Consider the following 23235-nt stretch of genomic DNA (forward strand, 5'->3'; position numbering starts at 1 on the left):
TGTGAGGAAATAATTTTTTATTTATTTTTTTATGCTGCTTAAGTCATAGAAAAGTAAAAGGAAATATTATTTGCAGGTATCACTGTTTGATAGGAATGGCAGTTTTGGAGATTGTTAAATGTTGAAATAGATGATATTCATTGAATTTCCATTATGTGGGGCCAAAACTTTTGGGTTTCACACACTAGATCCAACTTTTTTTTGAAAATGTGTTCACAACTAGGTACAAACATGTGGTTAAGAAGCTTGCTCCCCAAACATGTTGGTCTTGGGTTCAGTTCCACTGTACTACATCTTGGGGAAAATGTCTTCTACTAAATCCCGAGCCAACCAAAGTCTTGTGTGAGGATTTGCAAGGCAGAAATTGAAAGAAGGTTAGTGTGTGCATATATATGTGTGTATGTGTATATGTATCTTAGTGTTGGTCTCCCGCCATTGCTTGACAGTCGGTGTTAGATTGTTTACACCCCAGTAACTTAGCGGTTCAGCAAAAGAGAGTAATGTACTAGAATTTAAAAATCAGTACTGGGGTGATTTGTTTGATTAAACTATTCAAAGCTGTGCTCCAGCATGGCTGCAGACCGGTGACTGAAACAAATAAAAAAAATTAAAATGTAGTTGTTTGGGCAAATTACGAAGATACACCTCACATTAACGTGTTACTTCCAAACTATAATACAGTAATACCTCACTTTACGAGACCCCGAGCTTACGAGTTTTATTTTATAATAAATATAAAGATTCAAATTTAGAACGAAGTGCAAAAGTTTCTACAACCATAACAAATGCTTCTGCATGTCACCAAGAAATTTACAGAAAGTGAAAAAAAAAAAAGCTTCTACTACGCAAAAAACCTCGACTTCTTTTTTTTAAAGAAATCTAAAAGTCCGTCTACGAGTGCTTGTGAATCGGCGATCACGTCTACAAGTGATGGTATGCTCAAGTCTAGTACGAGTGGAAGTGATTCAGAAAACAATAATAATAATGATATTTTTTATTATAAATGGTCTTGACATTCTTTTTACTTTACATAAAATGTTCTTTACATTCTGCTGTTGTCTTAACGTCATTTATTTACGAGTATTATAAATTTTATAGGTAAAATATTTTTCTGGGAACGAATTACGATTTATAAGATTGCTACTTTGGAAAAATATTGTTCTGCTCTACGAGTTTTCGCTTTACGAACGGTCTCCAGAAACAAATTAACTCGTATATAGAGGCATTGCTGTATATTGCGATCTTTCGGAGAAACTATATAAAAACTGAAAGTACTTGTTCGGCAATTTCCATAAAATCTTTTATTTTTTTCACATGAATATTTTATGTTTGTGCATTTTTGTATGTGTGTATGTATGTATATTTGCTTATATAAGTGTACGTATGTATACGTTTAGGTGCATGTATGTCTATTTATTTTTGTATTGTGTTTCTATGATAAGATATGATAAGAATTTCAACATGAACTTAATATTTTTTACTGTTACTTGACTGCTTTGCGTGTGGGAACTTGAGAGGGGGGGAAAAAGCGCGTATTCAAAACCGATTGAAATAAATTATATGCATAAACACTAACGTGGCAGACGGGATACATTTTTTTCGGAGTCGCGACTGAAGTAAAAAAAAAAGAAAGAAATGACCTATAAGCGTTGATATCGATAATACATATTAAGATAGTAGTATTGCTGATGCCGATAATGGTGAATATGAGGAATTACTAAATAAGCCACTTTAAATACAAATTTTACATTAAGTTCCCCAGACTGATGTTAAAAGTAGAGTTATTTCCCCTTGTTTACTAATTGCTAAATCCAATTAATTCTGTTTATTTCCTGTTATTTCATACACTTCTATATTATTTGATCAGTTCCACTTTACAACTGATATTTAAGAGAAAACCCAGTTAAATATACATGGTTGGTAATTAATTGTATAAAGAAATAGATACGACATTCTTTATTATATTGACTTACAAAGCATAAATTAACGTTTGTTGTAAAAAATCTAGAAATTCTCTTGAAGCTGTCATTGTCCACTCTGACTTCCGTTCTCACTCCTTCAACATATCGTCACATCTTCCCCGTCGACTCTCTCTTTCTATATATATATATATATTGTAATATGTAAGTATTATATTTATATAAACATTTATATTGTAAAATCACGTACGTTTATGTTTATTTTAATGCTTCCAATAAACTGAAAAATGAACATTACCGAAGGGAAGAATGTTGTTTTATTACGTTCACCTTTTTCGTTTTCCTTTCAAAATTCCATTCTAGTTTTCGATATTCCTTATAATTTGTATTTCATAACGGCAGTTTACTCCTTGGATTAAATGTCATTTACCTTTATTTCTACCAAAGAGAATACTGGCGTAATTCCAAAGAAATGACCAATGTATAAAAACATCATACCTTACTGAAAATACCGATACCAGTCGTAATCGTCATCACCTGAAACATGAAATAGATAACTATCAGCATTCTTTTACGTTGATCCCAAAAACGTTTGATGCAAACATCTAGAAATCATATTACCCATTTTGACTTTAGTTCTGACTCTTGGACATACTGTCGCATCTTTGTTGATTCTTTCTGTGTATATATAGTAAAATGTAAGTATTGTTCGTTATGTTCAACAACAAAGTGGAAACAAAAACATTTTCACGAAAGTTAATATATTTTTTTCTACTCCAGGCACAAGGCCCGAAATTTGTGAGGAGGGGCCAGTCGATTAGATCAACCCCAGTACGCAACTGGTACTTAATTTATCGACTCCGAAAGGATGGAAGGCAAAGTCGACCTCGGCGGAATTTGAACTCAGAACATAAAAAAAAGTTAGGGTATTGTCTTAAGAATCAACGTATTTCGTTTCATTTCAAGATTCCATTTTCGTTATTTTCCACGTCATAAAGTTTGGATTTCTGAACTAGAAAAACAGGTTTACATTTATCAACGTTAGGGCGACGACCTGGCAGAATCGTATCCCGCCGGGCGGAATGCTTAGCGACATTTCGTCCGTGTTTATGTTCTGAATTCAGATTCTGCCGAGTTCGAATTTCCCTTTCATCCTCTCGGGTTCGATTTAATCGACTCATCCCCTGCCCCCAAATTGCTGCCCTTGTGGCAAAATTTGAGATCAGCATTTCTCATCGTCAGCTCAATACTTTGTTAAAGTACCATTTCGAGTAAACTTGATAACTTTTATCGAACGTCAGTAATTCAAAATGATAATGGTCTTCTTATTTCATTTTATAAAGTTGGTGAAACATCAATATTGTATTTGCCACCAAATTGTCTGAAATCAGTGATTAAGAAGGTTTAAAAAAAACACTAGTTCGTTCTCTAAACTATGACGTTCAGAAATCTAATACCAAAACACAGTTAAACATTTAGCAGGATTTTGGTATCTGCCCTCAAATATTCAATATTTACCTCCTTGCAATAGTCTTAATGCAGCTCAAGCGTCGGCCAAACAGTGTAATGGGTGATTTTATGTGCCATCTGCGTGACACTAGTATCTGCTACGACTGCGATTTTGCCGGCCCGAGGGTCTTCCTCTCAAGCACAACATAATGCCAATGGTTTCAGTCATTGCCTCCATGAGACCCAACGCTCAAAAGCAATTCAGCGTCTTTGCCTCCATGAGGCCCAACGCTCGAAAGGAACTCGGTCTCCTTGCCTCCATGAGGCCCAGTGCTTATATGTATATGTTTGTGTTTGTCCCTCACCATTGCTTGACAACTGATGTTGGTCTGTTTATGTCCTCGTAACTTAGCAGTTCAGTAAAAGAGACCAATAGAATAAGTCCTGGGGTCAATTTGTTTGATTAAAGGCAGTGCTCCAGCATGACTGCAGTTAAATGACTGAAACAAGTAAAAGAATAAAAAATACAGTGGATAATTTCAGATGTTTAGCTACAAGTTCATATCTAATTTATCGATATAAAATTTCCATTGTCAAATCAAAGTTCTATCTATATATTGTCCTTTTTTCTTTATTATTTCAGACTATCTGACGACATTGGTTAAAAGAATTTCTAACTGCAGATGTATCAGAACATATACAATCCTGTTTATATAAATCTGTGAAATATTTTCTCTCAGTGAAATTATTAGCAAAATTTCTCTATTCCTGATGAATAAAACTCTATGATGCTACGGGATTTTTATCAAACTTGGATTAAGTTGTGAAAGAATTTGAAGCAATTTCAAACAGCAACAAAGATCACAGTTGATGGAAATATAGTGGAAGACATATTTGGTAGGACTAAAATATCCAAACGAAAAAGAAGAAACATGATGCAAAATGAATTTTGTGAGAACCAGTATCAATGCAAAACAGAAACACAAAACATTGGTTCCCCTAAGGAGAAGCTGAAGGTTCAAGGGAAAACAACGTATCAGTGTGATATTTGTGAAAAATCATTGTCTCAAAAAGGTCACCTAATTACCCATAAGCGTATTCATACTGGAGAGAAACCATATCACTGTGATATCTGTGATAAATCATTCTCTCAAGGTGGTTATTTGACTGAACACAAACGCATTCATGCCGGGGAGAAGTTGCATCACTGTAAGGTTTGTGGGAAGTCGTTTTGTAGAAGTAGTAACTTAGCTATTCACAAGCGTATTCACACAGGAGTAAAACCATATCGTTGTAATATCTGTGGTGAATCGTTTTCACATGGAAATAACTTAACCAAACACATACGTATTCATACAGGAGAGAAGCCATATCAGTGTGATATCTGTGGTAAATCATTCTCTCAAAATGGTCATTTAACTGGACACAAACGCATTCATACTGGAGAGAAACCATTTCATTGTGATATCTGTGGCAAATCATTCTCTGTAAATGGTGAGTTAAGTCAACATAAGCGCATTCATACCGGAGAGAAGCCATATGACTGTGATATCTGTGGTAAGTCCTTCTCTCGAAATGATCATTTAACTATACACAAAGATATTCATACAGGAGAGAAGCCCTATCACTGTGATGTCTGTGGGAAATTGTTCTCCCTCTCAAGTAACCTAACTGCTCACAAACGTATTCACACAGGAGAGAAACCATTTCACTGTGAGACCTGTGGTAAGTTGTTTTCTCGAAGTGGTGACTTAACCACTCACGAACGCATTCATACAGGAGAGAAACCATATGATTGTGATATCTGTGGTAAATCCTTTTCTGTAACAAGTCAATTAACTAAACACAAACGCATTCATACAGGGGAGAAACCATATCATTGTGATATCTGTGGTAAATCATTTTCTCAAAACGGACACTTAACTCAACACAGACGCATTCATACGGGAGAGAAACCATACAAATGCGATATCTGTGGTAAATCATTTTCTCAAAAAAGTCACTTGACTATACATGCTTGTATTAATACAGAGGAGTAGTCACTCTATGCAGAGGAAAAAATGTCTTTAATAATAAATATATTCACCAGAAAGGAGATATAACAGTGGGATAACTAACTCCCCAAACTATGTTGTATTTTATCATAATAATATATTTGTGAGATAAATGATATTTTTAATAAAAGCATTCATAATCATCATATATGTTCTATTTAATATATTTTCAAGTATGGCTGTGTGGTAAGAAGTTTGCTTCCCAACCACATGGTTCCAGGTTCAATTCCACTGCATGGCACCTTGAACAAATGTCTTCCATTATAGCTTTGGGTCGACAAAAGCTTTGTGAGTGGATTTTGTAGATGGAAAGTGAAAGAAGCCTATAATATATAGATCATCATTATCATCATTTAACGTCTGCTGGCATGGATCGGACAGTTTGAAAGGAGCCGGCCAGGCAGAAGCCTGCACCAAACTTCTGTGACTGTTTTGGCAGGATTTTTACAGCTGGATGCCCTGCCTAACACCAACCACCTGTCCACCCACAACAGACTCCTCTCACTTTCCATCATTCAAATCCACTCACAAGTTTTTGGTTGACCCAGGGCTATAGGAAAAAGCACTTGCCTTATATATATTTATATATACAGGTGTGGCCAAAAGTCACCCGACAGTAAATCAAAATTCCATAAATATTATCTGTTGTTCTGTATTGACTCAAATGGAAAAATGTGTCATTCAAGGACTTCAGTTTGAACAATTTTCATGATGTTTCATATTTAGATGCTTTTTATTAAATTCATTCAGTTGTTAAACATAATTAAAGCTTGGAATTAAATGAGTTTGATTTACTGTCAGGTGGCTTTTGGCCAACCCTGTATGTGTGTGTGTATATATATATATATATATATATATATATATATATATGAGATTTTATGTATATATATCCTGCGAAAGAATGACTCTGTTGCCTACTTTCTCTTTTTCTGTGTTCTATTGTATCACTTGTGGAGGCGCAATGGCCCAGGGGTTAGGGCAGCGGACTCGCGGTCATAGGATAGCGGTTTCAATTCCCAGACCGGGCGTTGTGAGTGTTTATTGAGCGAAAACACCTAAAACTCCACGAGGCTCCGGCAGAGGATGGTGGCGAACCCTGCTGTACTCTTCCACCACAACTTTCTCTCACTCTTACTTCCTGTTTCTGTTGTGCCTGTAATTCAAAGGGTCAGCCTTGTCACACTGTGTCACGCTGAATATCCCCGAGAACTACGTTAAGGGTACACGTGTCTGTGGAGTGCTCAGCCACTTGCACGTTAATTTCACGAGCAGGCTGTTCCGTTGATCGACTGGAACCCTCGACGTCGTAAGCGACGGAGTGCCAAGAACAACAGGGGCTTACTATTTCTAGCAGATCGAATGATCGTGTAGAAGTTCCCTAGTTTATGCGATACTTAATAGTTATTTCGTTTGGTTGATGAGGGATACAATTATAGGAGCAAGATGATAGTAATAGATATTTCTAGATATTAAATTCAAATAACGATAAACGTAAACAAACAAACGAGGTTTGCTTTTAGAAGCGTTGACATGTCTTAGAAAGTTAAAGAAGTGATTTTAAATTCTCAATCGCAGGATAATGCTAATAATATAGCCTGAACAGGATAAACTACCCCTATTTTGCAGAAAAAAGTGTAGGCGGTTAGCTATGAGATATTTCTAAATGTTTTAAATTCTGCTACCGGTATTATTGAGACGAGGGGAAAATTATCAAACGACACCGCCGAGCACATGTCAACAGTCCAAACCAAACCGAACTACAGAGAAATTTCTAAACCTTTTAAGAATTCTTCGAGAATTAATAATGGAAGACGATAATCCCTTGGACACTTCTCACACTACATTAATTCATGATATAGATACAATTAATAAGACACGCAGTGAAACATTTATTAAACAAGAATCAATACAGAGAAATATTAGAGAATTCTGTTCTGGAAATGAAGTCTTCACACATCAGGAGGAGATCCATAACAGGAATAGATCGTTCCACTGCGAAACATGTGGCAAATCGTTCTCGCAGAATTCCCATCTGGTTGTTCACGTACGCAGTCATACTGGAGAGAAACCATTCCATTGTGAAATATGTGACAAGTCTTTCGTTTCCAGCAGCAGTTTAACCAAACACCAGATATTACACACTGGAGAAAAGCCATTCCACTGTGAAATATGTGGGAAATCGTTTACCAATAATTCAAACCTTGTTGTTCACAAACGTAGTCACACTGGAGAGAAACCATTCCATTGCGAAATATGTAAGAAATCTTTTGTCGATAACAGCAATTTAACGAAACACAAGATAATTCACACTGGAGCAAAGCCTTATTCCTGTGAGGTATGTGGGATATCTTTTGTCTATAATACTAATTTAAAAACTCACAGAATAATACATAGTGGAGAAAAACCGTTCCATTGTGAAATATGTGGGACATCTTTTACCAATAACTCGAATCTAATCATCCATATACGAAGTCACACTGGTGAGAAACCATTCTGTTGCGAAACATGCGGGAAATCTTTCGTTGATAACAGTAGTTTAACAAAACACAAACGAATACACACTGGAGAGAAACCTTGTCATTGTGAAATATGTGGAAGATATTTTGCATGTAACAGTATTCTAACGAAACACAAACGAATACACAGTGGGGAAAAGCCGTTTCCTTGTGAAATATGTGGGAAATCGTTCTCTCAGAATTCAAATCTTGTTATCCACAAACGTAGTCACACTGGAGAGAAACCATATAATTGTGAAATATGTAGGAAATCGTTCTCTGTTAATTCGCATCTCGTAATTCACAGAAGAAAACACACCGGAGAAAAACCTTATGATTGTTGTATTTGCGGGGAATCTTTCGTTTCTAGCAGTAATTTATCAAGACACAAACAAATACACGTTGGGCGGAAGCCTTTTAACAGTGAAACTTGAGAGAAATCGTTCTCTTGTAAATCTAAAACTATATATTTGGTCCGAGTGATTGCCATGTATAGTTTCCCATGCCACCGATCTGTCTCCATCGGAGGAGATTTTTCATGAAATATAATCTTTCACTTGTTTCAGTCATTAAGCTGCAGCCATGTTGGGGCACCTCCTTGAAGAATTTGTTGTCGAATGATTCGACTTCAGTACTTTTTTTTCTTTTGAGCTTGGTACTTATTTTATCGTACTCTTTTGCCGAACTGCTAAATTATGAAGACGTAAACATACCAATACTAGTTGTCAAGCGGTGTGTGTGTGTGTGGGGGGGGGGGGAGGGACAAAACAACGGTACACACATACACGACGGGCTTCTTTCAGTTTCTGTTTACCAAATTCACTCACAAGGCTTCGGTCGACCCTAGGATATACTTGCCCAAGATGCCACGATGTGGGACTAAACCTGAAGCAATGTTATTGGGAAGCAATCTTCTTACCACATGTCCACGATCGGAAATAATCTTGTAATTCCCATGTTATTGTCGACCACGTCTACTCCCATGTGGAGGAAACACTTTCACTTGACTATTTAGAAAATCCTTATTTGTAGTTGTTGACTAATAAATATACAATAATCAAAAAATTCTAGCCATGTTAAAATATGTCTGGATGCCCTTCCAGACATGTACACACACACAAGGAGGTGCTGGGAAATTCCTGGTTTTGGGTAAAAGAAAATATGGTAGGATCAGTTAATTATTCCCCTCACAGATTCAAACACTTATTGCAGTGGTCCTTCAGTTTTTCTAAGCCCTGCAAAAAGAACTCGGAAGGTTGGGCCTCCAGCCAGGCCTTTCATGATACCCTTAAAGCCAGGAACTTTTCAGCCCCCTTGTATGTGTATATATACACATATATATAAGTAAGATCACAAATGGGCTGAGGTTCACTATAGCTGTTTCAGACATATTTTTTATTGATGAATAAATCAATTACATCATGAAAAAAAATTCAAATCCAAAATTTAAGATTTGGTTCTTAACAGTGATGATCAGAGATTCAATTGGATCCTGCAATTAATTAATTAATTATATATCTATATGATGTATATAAATAATGTGTGTGATGGCGTGAGCTCTATAAGTAATTTTAACCCTTCTGATTCCAAGTCAAGTTTTGTAGTATCATGGTCCATTCAAGTAGGGTGTTGTTGACTGAGATGTATCCAGATAGAGGTATTCCTTGAAGAAATTTGTTCCAGTCTCTTTAGAAGGTGATGGGATCTTTTTCTTCTTTGATTTGTTTGGGACCATGTTAAATAGAGCAGATATATTGATGAAACTCTAGAAGACCCAGAATATCTATAAGATATACTGACATCTTCTTATGATGTAATCAAATATTACCTTTCATGTTTGTGTATTTCTAATACAAGAACCATTTAATGATGGAATCTCGGATTTATGAGATTGCATTATTCAGATATTTAACCCACAATATAAAAAAAAATTTTTTAATTAATAGGAAATTTTTCCCCTTCTAAAAATATGTTAAATGATATATATATATGAGCATTATGAATAAATGTTTTTATTGAAAAAATCACAGTGGTATAGTATTTTGTTGTAATATTTTGGGATGGTCGGGGTTTTTTTTGCCAATACAGGCATTATACATTAATTCTTCACTTCAGATTTATTTTATTATTGTTCTTAATATGTGTGTGTATGTAAGGTTTTTCTATCTCCAATTTGAAATGAGGTTATATGCCCCGCAATCAGAGTCCGGCGAGCTGATGTACGAATACATTAATTTCTACGTAGAATGCTTTTATAGTTCTTCATGAATGCAGATATGTGTAGTTGTCTCCCCTGAGAAAATGAATTAATACAGATGTCACAGTGACAGCATTTCTCACTCTTGTATGAATGTACTTGCAGCATTAATTTAACTGAAACCACTTTGAGGGGCAGTGAAATGGCTTCCCTTTTATATGAATGCATATGTGTATCAATAAGTAATCATTTTCAGAAATTAATTTACTTTCGATATCATAGTGATATGATTACTGTTATCTATGAATACGTTTGTGTTTAGTTAAATGAGGATTCTGAGAGAATGCTTTACCACAGATATCACAGTGATATGGTTTCTCTCCTGTATGAACACGTTTATGTCTTGTTAAAGTACATCCATGAGAGAATGATTCTCCACAGATATCACACTGGTATGGTTTCTCTCCTGTATGTATTCGTTTATGAGTAGTTAATGTGTTACCAGCAGAGAATGATTTACCACAGATATCACACTGATATGGTTTCTCTCCAGTATGAACACGCTTGTGAGAAGTTAATTCATCATTTCGAGAGAATGATTTACCACAGATATCGCAGTGATGTGGCTTCTCTCCTGTATGAATACGCTTGTGTCCATTCAATTGATCGTTTCGAGAGAATGATTTACTACAAATATCACAGTGGTATGGTTTCTCTCCTGTATGAATACGTTTGTGCTTTGTTAATTCGCCACCCTGAGTGAATGATTTGCCACAGATATCACATCGATATGGTTTCTCTCCAGTATGAGTACGTTTGTGTTTGGTTAACTGATCATTTTGAGAGAATGATCTTCCACATATATCGCAGTGATATGGCCTTTCTCCAGTATGGATACGTTTGTGAGTAATTAAGGTACCTTTTTGAGAAAACGATTTACCACACACATCACAATTAAACGGTTTCTCTCCTGTATGAATACGTTTGTGTTTAATTAAATGATGTTTTTGAGAGAATGATTTACCGCAGATATCACAGTGGTATGGCTTTTCTCCTGTATGTGTGCGTTTGTGAGTAGTTAACTCATCATTTCGCACGAATGATTTACCACAGATGTCACAGTGATGAGGTTTCTCTCCTGTATGAACACATTTGTGCTTAGTTAAGGGACCATTTTCAGAGAATGATTTATTGCAGATAACACAGTGATACGGTTTCTCCCTTGTATGAATGTGTTTGTGAATATTTAAGCTGCCCCTTTGAGAAAATGACTTTTTACACAGGTTACAGTAGTTTGATTTCCCTAACAACTTTGGCATCTCTTCAGTAAAATATATGGATACTTTTCTTCTCTTCTGTTTTATAAATTATTCCTAACAAATATTCCATCCACTGTGATCAATACTGATATTTGAAGATGTTGTAAAGTCCTTTGTAAATGCATCCAAATTTCCTTAGAATGCAAAATCATCTTGAACACATTCTGCAATGAAGTAAGGAAATGTTGCTAAATGATATTTCAATGTAATTCACTGTAGCTTTATATATAGTTATATCAGTTCAGTTATTCCAATGTGATGTGAAATCCTGAAACAATAAAAGAACGGTATCAAATACGGAAGATAATTCATATATAACACATGAGCATACATATGGCGGTGGGGACGCAATGTTAGTAACCGGAGTAAAATGAGTAATCTCTTGATTTCTTGCTATTTTCTCCCAACCTGTGTAATATTGTCATCTAAAAGTCTATCGTGTGTGTATCTATCCTATATAGGTCTTTAGTTTTGTGTTGAAAAGAGATCTTATGGCATCTTAGCTTGGTAATAATGCCCAGTAGGTCCGCTTCGAGGTCTTTGATTCTGGATGGGAACCTCCTGGATTTGATCCCGTACGTATTGGCTTCTGAAGATGGCGTGGCTTAAAGTCATAGAAATATGTCTTCCATCTCATCCGCCTTATGAAGGGTGTTGGTATATTTTTGTCGAATAACCGAGGTTGTATTCGTGATTGTGCAAATGCGCGCAGCCGACGGTACAGCCATCTAACACAGACCATGTAGTGGTCTTTTGCAAAACATTATGTCCCGGGGAAGTAAAGGATCGTCAACAGATCATATTAGAGCAGTAATATATTTATAGGAAGTTAATTACATGTTCGATCACAGAGTGACCAATTATTTCGGATCTATAAAGCGCTTAGCCTTATAGACGGGTCGCCGGACTCTGATCGCGGGCATATAACCTCTTTCCAAATTGGATATAGAAAAACCTTACACAAACACACACACACATATGCTTATATACATCTATACACTCCCATTTGTTGCCGATTGTTGATTTGGTTTCCATGTGATCAAGAGATGAATTAATACCGATACTACTTAGTAGCAATATCAAAAGTTTCCACTTTCAATTACGAATGTGCAATTACATAGATGTTAAGAAATATTAACTTTCTCTTTCTGTTGATGTTAAGATGTAGGGAATATCGAAAATTAAGAGTGGAGTTTCAAAGGGGAACGAAACGTTGAAAGTAATTAGACAACTTCCATACCTTCAGTAACGTTTATCATCAAAATAAGCTTCAAAATAAACATACGTACTATGACATGTATACAATGTAAATGTTTTACGTGCATATAATACTTATATATTAATATACAGAGAGTGTCAACGAGAAAGATGTTACGGAACTAAAGTCAGAGCAGACAATAACAGCTTTAAAAGAATTTCTAGATTTTTACAACAAACGTTGGTTTATATTTTTCAAATCAACATAATAAAAGAATGCTGTTTGTATACCTTTGCACAGTTAATTATCAGTGATATAAGTTCAATTCTATCTGTTAAAAGGATGGGTGTGAAACGAACACTAAACGATCGATTTTACAAGTCTGAAACAATAAATTGTCAGGGGAAGTAACTCTATCTTTTGAAGACAAGTCTGTCACTCTCTTTGGAGTCAGAAGTAAGGCTGTTGCGAAAGAACCAGCATCTTTAAGTCATTTTAAACCTCTCCGAGTCGAAAGCATCATGTAAGCTCTCAAGTCATACTCGCTTGTGAATGTCCGTTAAGCTTACATACATACACACACAGTGGAGGCGCAATGGCCCAGTGGTTAGGGCAGCGGACTCGCGGTTTCGATTCCCAGACCGGGCGGTGTGTGTGTTTATTGAGCGAAAACACCTAAAGCTCCACGAGGCTCCGGCAGAGGGTGGTGGCGACCCCTGTTGTACTCTTTCGCCTCAACTTTCTCTCACTCTTTCTTCCTGTTTCTTGTATAACACTGCGATGAACTGGCGTCCCGTCCAGCTGGGGGGAACGCATACGCCATAGAATCCGGGAAACGGGGCCCATGAGCCTGGCTAGGCTTAAAAAAAAAAAACATACACACGACTCTATTTTCCATCAGCCTTTATTTAAATAAGTCCTGGGGTACTTTATATAGTTTATTTGATAATTCTTCTTCATTATTATTATCATGTTGAGAAGACTCGTCAAGCAAAGTGAAATCGTGGTCGATGCTGGTGAAACTATAGCACTATTATACATTTTGGAATGTATAATAGAGTCCAGAGATGTGTAGCCAAACAAGTAACCATCTGTCCATCACTTATTATATCTCTCTCAGCATTGATACACTAGTTTTGATGTCAAATGTCTGATTTGATTGAACTCTGCTAGATTATCTGCCATCTTTCCAGCAACTTTGGTCACTTTTTTGAAGTCCATACCTCAACTAGCCATGGACATGCTTATAAAATAATAATTAAAAAAAAACAGTGCAGCACCCATGGCTTTCAGAAATATTTGTTCATGTGCTCAATTAGTGAAGCGGGGAATGAACAAAGTGTTGACTGCAACCTTCAAAATTTTCAGGTTTCCCCAAATACACCATCACTATTCCTGATGTTCCTATTCCTCTATTTCCTCTTTGTCCCTCTATTCCTGCATGCATTTCTGGGGACATTTTGTGTTTTTTTGTGTACAGTGCATGGACTTTTAGCTTTCATTGCTGTCTTTACTGCACTTATATGTCTGCTTTCTATTTCCTCTTTTAACTTTTTCCAATGAGCACATTATACAATAAACTTATAAGACAGTTGATGATTTGGGAGAATGATTTACTACAGATAATGTAGTGATGTAGTTTCTATGCTGAATGGATGCATTTATGGGAAATTAACTCAGCACTTTGAGAGAATGATTCTCTGCAGATATCACTTTGACTTTCTTTTTCCTCTGTATGAATGCATTTATGATTAGATAAGTGATGGTTCTGAGAAAATGATTTGCCACAGATATCACAGTGATATGGTTTCTCTCCTGTATGAATACGTTTGTGACTAGTTAGGTTTTGATTCTGAGTGAATGATTCACCACAGATATCACATTGATATGGTTTCTCTCCTGTATGAATACGTTTGTGAGCAGTTAAATGATGATTTCTTGAGAATGATTTACCACAGATATCACAGTGAAATGGTTTCTCTCCTGTATGAATACGTTTGTGAGTAGCTAAGTTCTCTCTTTGGGAAAATGATTTATCACAGACATCACAATGATATGGTATTTCACCTGTATGAATGTGTTTGTGTTTAGTTAATTCACCACCTTGAGAGAATGATTTACCACAGACATGACAATGAAACGGTTTGTCTCCTGTATGAATGTGTTTATGTTTAGTTACATCACTACTATGAGAGAATGATTTACCACAGATATCACACTGATATGGTTTTTCTCCTGTATGAATGCGTTTATGCGTGGTTAAGTTATGATTTTGAGAGAACGATTGGCCACAGGTACCACACTGATATGGCTTTTCTCCTGTATGAATACGTTTGTGTTTAGTTAAAGTACTTCCATGAGAGAATGATTTATCACAGATATCACATTGATATGGCTTTTCTCCTGTATGAACATATTTGTGTGTAATTAAATGATGGCTCTGAGTGAATGGCTCACCACAGATATCACAGTGAAATGGTTTCTCACCTGTATGAATACGTTTGTGATTAGTTAAACCAGATGTTTGAGAGAATGATTTACCACAGATATCACATTGATATGGTTTCTCTCCTGTGTGAATACATTTGTGTCTAGTTAATTCACAACTGTGAGAGAATGATTTACCACAGATATCACATTGATATGATTTCTTTCCTGTATAATACATATGTAAACTGTTAAATGATGAATTTGCAAGAATGATTTACCACATGTATCACACTGATGTGTATTTCTTTCCTGTATGGTTTGTGGGTCTTTAAGCTTCTACAGATATCACAATGATAAAATTGTCCTTCTGTATGAATATGCTTTCTCTGAGAGACTGATATTTTTTGCAGATATTACAGTCACATGATTTCCATCACTTATTTGACAACTCTTCAAGAGAAAAATAAATCAATTCTTTATCTTTTGTACATCATTAGCTTTCAATAATTTTTCTTTTTTACCAAAATATATATCTTCTAATTTAGTTGTTATAAATTATTCTTCATAAATATTCCTGCAGCTATATTTCCATCAACTGTAATCTCTGCTGTCATTTGGAAATATTGCAATCTCCTTTGTAAATCGAATCCAAGTTTATTTAGAATGCAAGATTGTCTCGTACGTGTTCCAGAGAACAAACACAGAGAAATGGTGTTTATAATCTCACCCAATAGGAAATATTTTACCTCAGTTTCCTATTAAACGCGGTTATATCAATTCTGTATAAAATCTTCCTATGGTCTTTAAAAGATGATGAATATACTGGTGATGTTTCTGTTGTAACAATTCTATTATTCCATTATTCTGAAATAACAGAAATAATATAAGATAGAGAATACATTTAAACTGTAGAAATGGCAACAAGGAATATTTCCTACATTTCTGTATTTATAAATTATTGATGCAAAACTTTATTTGAAAAATTAATCTCATCAAATCTGTCCCCTCATATGCCATATCTAACTTGTATACATATTACTCTTTTACTTGTTTCAGTCATTTGTTAAGCCTGGTACTTATTCTATCGGTCACTTTTGTCGAACCGCTACCTTACGGAGACGTAAACACAACACCGGCTTCCAAGCAGTGACTGGACACACACACACACACACACATATTTATATACAAAGGGTTTCTTTCAGTTTCCGTCCACCAAATCCTCTCACAAGGCTTTGTGTAGCCCGAGGCTATAGAAGACACATGCCCAAGGTGGGATCTGAACCCGGAACCATGTTTACAGTAAATTAATTTGTATTTTTTTCTAAACCTGGCAATTTTTTAATTAAAAAATTCTTTTAAAATTATTGAACCTTCTGTTAATTTAATGGACCATTTTAGATTTAAAAAGCCATTAGTCTTAACTGAGTCCCTTTGAATTTATCGAGGGCTTTTTAAACTCTGTAACCCTAGATTTTATGGCATACTCTTTTATTATTTTGCTTTGATTTAGCAAAATCGTAGGGGGTCCCACTCGGTCTGAACCCGTTCCTAGTCACGGCAGGATTATCTATGATAAAAGTCCTGCTATGAGTTGACCTGGGGCTAAATGACAAGAACAACAACGGAACATAAAAGTATATACAAACCCATAAGAGAACTGCTAGAAACAGCAGCTAAAAATGTGACAGGGTAGTCACGGTTGAGACACTATTGTCTGTAGGTTTAATCAAGGAGGCTTCGCTTCGACTTTACACATCGATATGAAATAACAAATATTGATATTGGGAAATTAATAAGAGGAAACGGTGTACGCAGTGTCGAGAAAGGATGGATCTGATTGGTTAAAATTAGAAAACATTTCGTTTTTCTTTAACCATTGCCTGCCAAAAACTTTAAGGGGTGCGCTTGCACGCCCCAGTTCCTGAACTTAGGGCTTCTTTCAATTTCCGTGTGTATGGAAGCATGTATGCATATATGTGCACGTGTAATTTTGTTGTTTCTAAGTAGAGTAATTACGTCAATATTATTAACACACGCACTGGTTCAATTCTACTCCTTTATTATAAGTTAATTGGTTAAATACCCAACTAACCAATCGATTGTTTGTTTAATTTGGTTAAACAGTAAGTCGTTTGTTTTGTGTTTGTCTGTCAAAGCACTTTCACTGTTGCTCCCAAACCTTTTAGTGACTCTCCTTAGATATAACAAAATTTGTTTCAACACACGAATTCACAAAAGAATCGTGAAAACCAGATACAAATACGACGCACATGGAATGGTTAAAGAAAAACAGAATGTTTTCTAATTTTAACCAATCAGATCCATCCTTTCTCGACACTGCGTACACCATTGCAACCGTTTCCTCTTATTAATTTCCCAATATCAATATTTGTTATTTCATATCGATGTGTAAAGTCGAAGCGAAGCCTCCTTGATCAAACCTACAGTCAATAGTGTCTCAACCGTGACTACCCTGTCACATTTTTAGCTGCTGTTTCTAGCAGTTCTCTTATGGGTTTGTATATACTTTTATGTTCCGTTGTTGTTCTTGTCATTTAGCCCCAGGTCAACTCATAGCACAACTTTTATCATAGATAATCCTGCCGTGACTAGGAACGGGTTCAGACCGAGTGGGACCCCCTACGATTTTGCTAGTTCAAAGCAAAATAATAAAAGAGTATGCCATAAAATCTAGGGTTACAAAGTTTAAAAAGCCCTCGATAAATTCAAAGGGACTCAGTTAAGACTAATGGCTTTTAAAATCTAAAATGGTCCATTAAATTAACAGAAGGTTCAATAATTTTAAAAGAATTTTTTAATTAAAAAATTGCCAGGTTTAGAAAAAAATACAAATTAATTTACTGTAACCATGGTTACGGGTTCAGTTCCCACCTTGGGCATGTGTCTTCTATAGCCTCGGGCTACACAAAGCCTTGTGAGAGGATTTGGTAGACGGAAACTGAAAGAAACCCTTTGTATATAAATATGTGTGTGTGTGTGTGTGTGTCCAGTCACTGCTTGGAAGCTGGTGTTGTGTTTATGTTTCCGTAAGGTAGCGGTTCGACAAAAGTGACCGATAGAATAAGTACCAGGCTTAAATGACTGAAACAAGTAAAAGAGTAATATGTATACAAGTTAGATATGGCATATGAGGGGACAGATTAGATGAGATTAATTTTTCAAATAAAGTTTTGCATCAATAATTTATCAATACAGAAATGTAGGAAATATTCCTTGTTGCCATTTCTACAGTTTAAATGTATTCTCTATCTTATATTATTTCTGTTATTTCAGAATAATGGAATAATAGAATTGTTACAACAGAAACATCACCAGTATATTCATCATCTTTTAAAGACCATAGGAAGATTTTATACAGAATTGATATAACCGCGTTTAATAGGAAACTGAGGTAAAATATTTCCTCTTGGGTGAGATTATAAACACCATTTCTCTGTGTTTGTTCTCTGGAACACGTACGAGACAATCTTGCATTCTAAATAAACTTGGATTCGATTTACAAAGGAGATTGCAATATTTCCAAATGACAGCAGAGATTACAGTTGATGGAAATATAGCTGCAGGAATATTTATGAAGAATAATTTATAACAACTAAATTAGAAGATATATATTTTGGTAAAAAAGAAAAATTATTGAAAGCTAATGATGTATAGAAGATAAAGGATTGATTTATTTTTCTCTTGAAGAGTTGTCAAATAAGTGATGGAAATCATGTGACTGTAATATCTGTAAAAATATCAGTCTCTCAGAGAAAGCATATTCATACAGAAGGACAATTTTATCATTGTGATATCTGTAGAAGCTTAAAGACCCACAAACCATACAGGAAAGAAATACACATCAGTGTGATACATGTGGTAAATCATTCTTGCAAATTCATCATTTAACAGTTTACATATGTATTATACAGGAAAGAAACCATATCAATGTGATATCTGTGGTAAATCATTCTCTCACAGTTGTGAATTAACTAGACACAAATGTATTCACACAGGAGAGAAACCATATCAATGTGATATCTGTGGTAAATCATTTTCTCAAACATCTGGTTTAACTAATCACAAACGTATTCATACAGGTGAGAAACCATTTCACTGTGATATCTGTGGTGAGCCATTCACTCAGAGCCATCATTTAATTACACACAAATATGTTCATACAGGAGAAAAGCCATATCAATGTGATATCTGTGATAAATCATTCTCTCATGGAAGTACTTTAACTAAACACAAACGTATTCATACAGGAGAAAAGCCATATCAGTGTGGTACCTGTGGCCGATCGTTCTCTCAAAATCATAACTTAACCACGCATAAACGCATTCATACAGGTGAGAAACCATTTCACTGTGATATCTGTGGTGAGTCATTCACTCAGAGCCATCATTTAATTACACACAAATATGTTCATACAGGAGAAAAGCCATATCAATGTGATATCTGTGGTAAATCATTCTCTCAAAGTTGTGAATTAACTAAACACAAATGTATTCACACAGGAGAGAAACCATATCAATGTGATATCTGTGGTAAATCATTCTCTCAAACATCTGGTTTAACTAATCACAAACGTATTCATACAGGTGAGAAACCATTTCACTGTGATATCTGTGGTGAGTCATTCACTCAGAGCCATCATTTAATTACACACAAATATGTTCATACTGGAGAAAAGCCATATCAATGTGATATCTGTGGTAAATCATTCTCTGTTGGCAGTACTTTAACTAAACACAAACGTATTCATACAGGAGAGAAGCCATATCAGTGTGGTACCTGTGGCCAATCGTTCTCTCAAAATCATAACTTAATTACTCACAAGCGCATTCATACAGGAGAAAAACCATATCGATGTGATATTTGTGGTAAATCTTTCTCTTATACTAGTGATGTAACTAAACATAAACGTATTCATACAGGAGAGAAACCATATCAGTGTGATATCTGTGGTGAATCATTCACGCAGAATCAAAACCTAACTAGTCACAATCGTATTCATACAGGAGAGAAACCATATCAATGTGATATCTGTGGTGAATCATTCACGCAGAATCAAAACCTAACTAGTCACAATCGTATTCATACAGGAGAGAAACCATATCAATGTGAAATCTGTGGCCGATCATTCTCTCGGAATCAGCACTTATCTAACCACAAACGTATTCATACAGGAGACAAACCATATCACTGTGATATCTGTGGTAAATCATTCTCAAGAAATCATCATTTAACTGCTCACAAACGTATTCATACAGGAGAGAAACCATATCAATGTGATATCTGTGGTGAATCATTCACTCAGAATCAAAACCTAACTAGTCACAAACGTATTCAGACAGGAGACAAACCATATCACTGTGATATCTGTGATAGATCATTTTCTCAGAACCATCACTTATCTAATCACAAATGCATCCATACAGAGGAAAAAGAAAGTCAATGTGATATCTGCAGAGAATCATTCTCTCAAAGTGCTGAGTTAATTTCCCATAAATGCATCCATTCAGCATAGAAACTACATCACTACATTATCTGTAGTAAATCATTCTCCCAAATCATCAACTGTCTTATAAGTTTATTGTATAATGTGCTCATTGGAAAAAGTTAAAAGGGGAAATAGAAAGCAGACATATAAGTGCAGTAAAGACAGCAATGAAGGCTCAAAGTAGATGCACTGTACACAATAAAAACACAAAATGTCCCCAGAAATGCATGCAGGAATAGAGGGACAAAGAGGAAAGAGAGGAATAGGAACATCAGGAATAGTGATGGTGTATTTGGGGAAACCTGAAATTTTTGAAGGTTGCAGTCAACACATAGTTCATTCCCCGCTTCACTAATTGAGCACATGAACAAATATTTCTGAAAGCCATGGGTGCTGCACTGTTTTTTTTTTATTATTATTTTATAAGCATGTCCATGGCTAGTTGAGGTATGGACTTCAAAAAAGTGACCAACGTTGCTGGAAGGATGGCAGATAATCTAGCAGAGTTCAATCAAATCAGACATTTGACATCAAAACTAGTGTATCAATGCTGAGAGAGATATAATAAGTGATGGACAGATGGTACTTGTTTGGCTACACATCTCTGGACTCTATTATACATTCCAAAATGTATAATAGTGCCATTGTCTACCTGCCGACTTGTGTTGCCAGTCAGCAATCAATTGCTGCATTTTATCCAGTTCAAATTAAGGGAAAGATCTGTAGGGTACTGGATCTATTCTTGTATCTTAAGGTACATCTTCATGTTGTCTACATGTTGTACCACACTAACATGTTTCTGTTTGGCATCTGTTTCATTAATGTAAGCAACAAGGGACCAAGAACAGATCCCTGTGGCAGATTTAATGGCATTGCATAAGGTGCAGAATGACTTCTTCTTTTCAACAAAGTCTCTCAAAAATCATTTTTTCACTGGGCACCAACGTATTCACACAGAAGAGAAACCTTTTATTATAAGTGAAGTGTGTAATATTCTGTGTGAACTGCCACAATCATTTGTCTTCACTTTTGTAAGTACCAAAATCTTGAATGGTAACCTCATCATTCTTTGTATATATTTATAATGTGAAATCTAAATAAAGCTGTTTTACTCTTTTAAGTATTCTTCTATCTTTTCGTATGTACAACATCTAACCAAACCTTGCATTGACCCAATCATAAACTAAACAATTCATAGACACAATGATGAATACCAAAGTGATATCCATTTGTTCCATATGGAAAAAGTAACAGATACTGTAGAGCATTGTAGGAGTGGTTTTTATCACTTACGCGTTGAATGGAACAATCTCTCCACTTTATAATTATATCCCATTTTCCAGTTTGTTCACCTGCTAAAATTATAGCTATCACATTAATCTCTGATGCACCAAAATGCTTTGAATGCTCAGCTGGGGGCATTCCATCAGAATTGATCACCAATTGAAAATTTCTGCTTTCTGTATTATCAAGGGTACATTTGAAACTCCTGATATAATTATTATTGTTATGAAGCATTTGTTGAAGTTGTTGTGTTATGTCAAAGTGAAGTCCTTCATGAGGATTACACCTTATTTCAGCTTGCTTTTGCATGTTGTTAATGAAATAAACTTGCAAAAATTTATGGTCTTCATTTTCTAGTGGTAAAATGCTTCCGATTCGATGATATACTTGACCTTGGGTTTTGAATGTGGATATAAACCCTCTGTCATTCACAGTATTTGTTCCAAATAAAGTCGTTTGGAAAGCATTACTATATTGTTGTATTTTCTGTAGAAAATGCTCTGAATGGGTGGGGGTGGGGGGGGGGGGTAAGTTCCATGAACAAAATTTTTCCATTCTTCAAGAGGATCAGGAAAGAAAGGTAGCGCAATTTCCCTCCTCCTCATCATCATCGTTTAACGTCCGCTTTCCATGCTGGCATGGGTTGGATGATTTGACTGAGGACTGGTGAAACCAGATGGCTACACCAGGCTCCAATCTGATTTGGCAGAGTTTCTACAGCCAAATCAGATTGGAGCCTGGTGCAGGTGGTTCATTTAACCATTTTTTACCACCACAGTAATAGCATTGGAGAGACATTGAGTCAATTTCAGATAGCTTCCGCTATCTGGGCGACCAAGTTAGTAGTGGGGGTGGGTGCACTGAAAGTGTAGCTGCTAGAATAAGAATAGCCTGGGCAAAGTTTAGAGAGCTCTTACCCCTGCTGGCGACAAAGGGACTCTCACTCAGAGTAAAAGGCCGACTGTATGACGCATGCGTACGAACAACCATGCTACATGGCAGTGAAACATGGGTTGTAACTGCTGAGGACATACGTAAGCTCACAAGGAATGAAGCCAGTATGCTCCGTTGGATGTGTAATGTCAATGTGAATACCCGTCAGAGTGTAAGTATCTTGAGAGAAAAGCTGAACATTAGAAGCATCAGTTGTGGCGTGCAAGAGAGACGATTGCGCTGGTATGGACATGTGGTGAGAATGGAGGAGGATAGCTGCGTGAAAAAGTGCCACACCCTAACAGTTGAGGGAACCCGTGGAAGAGGTAGGCCCAGGAAGACCTGGGCTGAGGTGGTGAGGCAAGACCTTCGTACATTGGGCCTCACCGAGGCGATGACTACTGACCGAGACCTTTGGAAATGTGCTGTGCGTGAGAAGACCCGGCAAGCC

The 23235-nt window shown here is 36.0% G+C and overlaps 5 protein-coding genes and 1 long non-coding RNA gene across 9 annotated transcripts in view; 3 read left to right on the forward strand and 3 right to left on the reverse strand.

The window, feature by feature from the left end:
- On the reverse strand, positions 1 to 2535 carry LOC128251009 (uncharacterized). Its single transcript, XR_016238667.1, has 2 exons — positions 2418 to 2535; positions 1 to 588 (listed from the first exon to the last, which is right to left on the reverse strand). It is a non-coding gene; the product is annotated as an uncharacterized LOC128251009 (long non-coding RNA).
- Positions 1559 to 9140, forward strand: LOC128250976 (uncharacterized). Of its 4 annotated transcripts, XM_089343533.1 has the most exons (3): positions 2163 to 2617; positions 4012 to 5256; positions 7424 to 9140. In XM_089343533.1, exons 2-3 carry the CDS (start codon positions 4301 to 4303, stop codon positions 8349 to 8351), a joined length of 1884 nt encoding a protein of 627 aa, XP_089199659.1. In that variant the 5' UTR covers positions 2163 to 2617; positions 4012 to 4300; the 3' UTR covers positions 8352 to 9140. The 4 variants fall into 4 exon arrangements, with proteins under 4 accessions (XP_089199657.1, XP_089199659.1, XP_052833127.2 ...); XM_089343531.1 differs by lacking the exons at positions 2163 to 2617; positions 7424 to 9140 and adding an exon at positions 1559 to 2123 and having other exon boundaries at positions 4012 to 5568; XM_052977167.2 differs by lacking the exon at positions 7424 to 9140 and having other exon boundaries at positions 2179 to 2617; positions 4012 to 5568.
- Positions 7632 to 23235, forward strand: part of LOC106883324 (uncharacterized) — a 25408-nt gene continuing 9804 nt past the window's right edge. Inside the window, exon 1 of the mRNA XM_052977274.2 lies at positions 7632 to 7757. The gene's annotated coding sequence lies outside the window, so the exon portion shown is untranslated. The remainder of the gene's footprint in view (positions 7758 to 23235) is intronic.
- LOC106883326 (uncharacterized) lies at positions 9280 to 11433 on the reverse strand. Its single transcript, XM_052977168.2, has one exon. The coding sequence runs from the start codon at positions 11431 to 11433 to the stop codon at positions 10411 to 10413; it is 1023 nt and encodes a 340-aa protein (XP_052833128.2). The 3' UTR covers positions 9280 to 10410.
- On the reverse strand, positions 13522 to 16902 carry LOC149130782 (uncharacterized). Its single transcript, XM_089343543.1, has 2 exons — positions 16708 to 16902; positions 13522 to 15925 (listed from the first exon to the last, which is right to left on the reverse strand). Exon 2 carries the CDS (start codon positions 15297 to 15299, stop codon positions 14274 to 14276), a length of 1026 nt encoding a protein of 341 aa, XP_089199669.1. The 5' UTR covers positions 15300 to 15925; positions 16708 to 16902; the 3' UTR covers positions 13522 to 14273.
- On the forward strand, positions 17355 to 21687 carry LOC149130783 (uncharacterized). Its single transcript, XM_089343502.1, has 2 exons — positions 17355 to 17576; positions 18356 to 21687. The coding sequence occupies exon 2, from the start codon at positions 18981 to 18983 to the stop codon at positions 20592 to 20594; it is 1614 nt and encodes a 537-aa protein (XP_089199628.1). The 5' UTR covers positions 17355 to 17576; positions 18356 to 18980; the 3' UTR covers positions 20595 to 21687.

The sequence above is a fragment of the Octopus bimaculoides genome, chromosome 27 (genome assembly GCF_046866305.1).
Source record: "Octopus bimaculoides isolate indiv1 chromosome 27, ASM4686630v1, whole genome shotgun sequence".
Classification (NCBI taxonomy): Eukaryota; Metazoa; Mollusca; class Cephalopoda; order Octopoda; family Octopodidae; genus Octopus; species Octopus bimaculoides.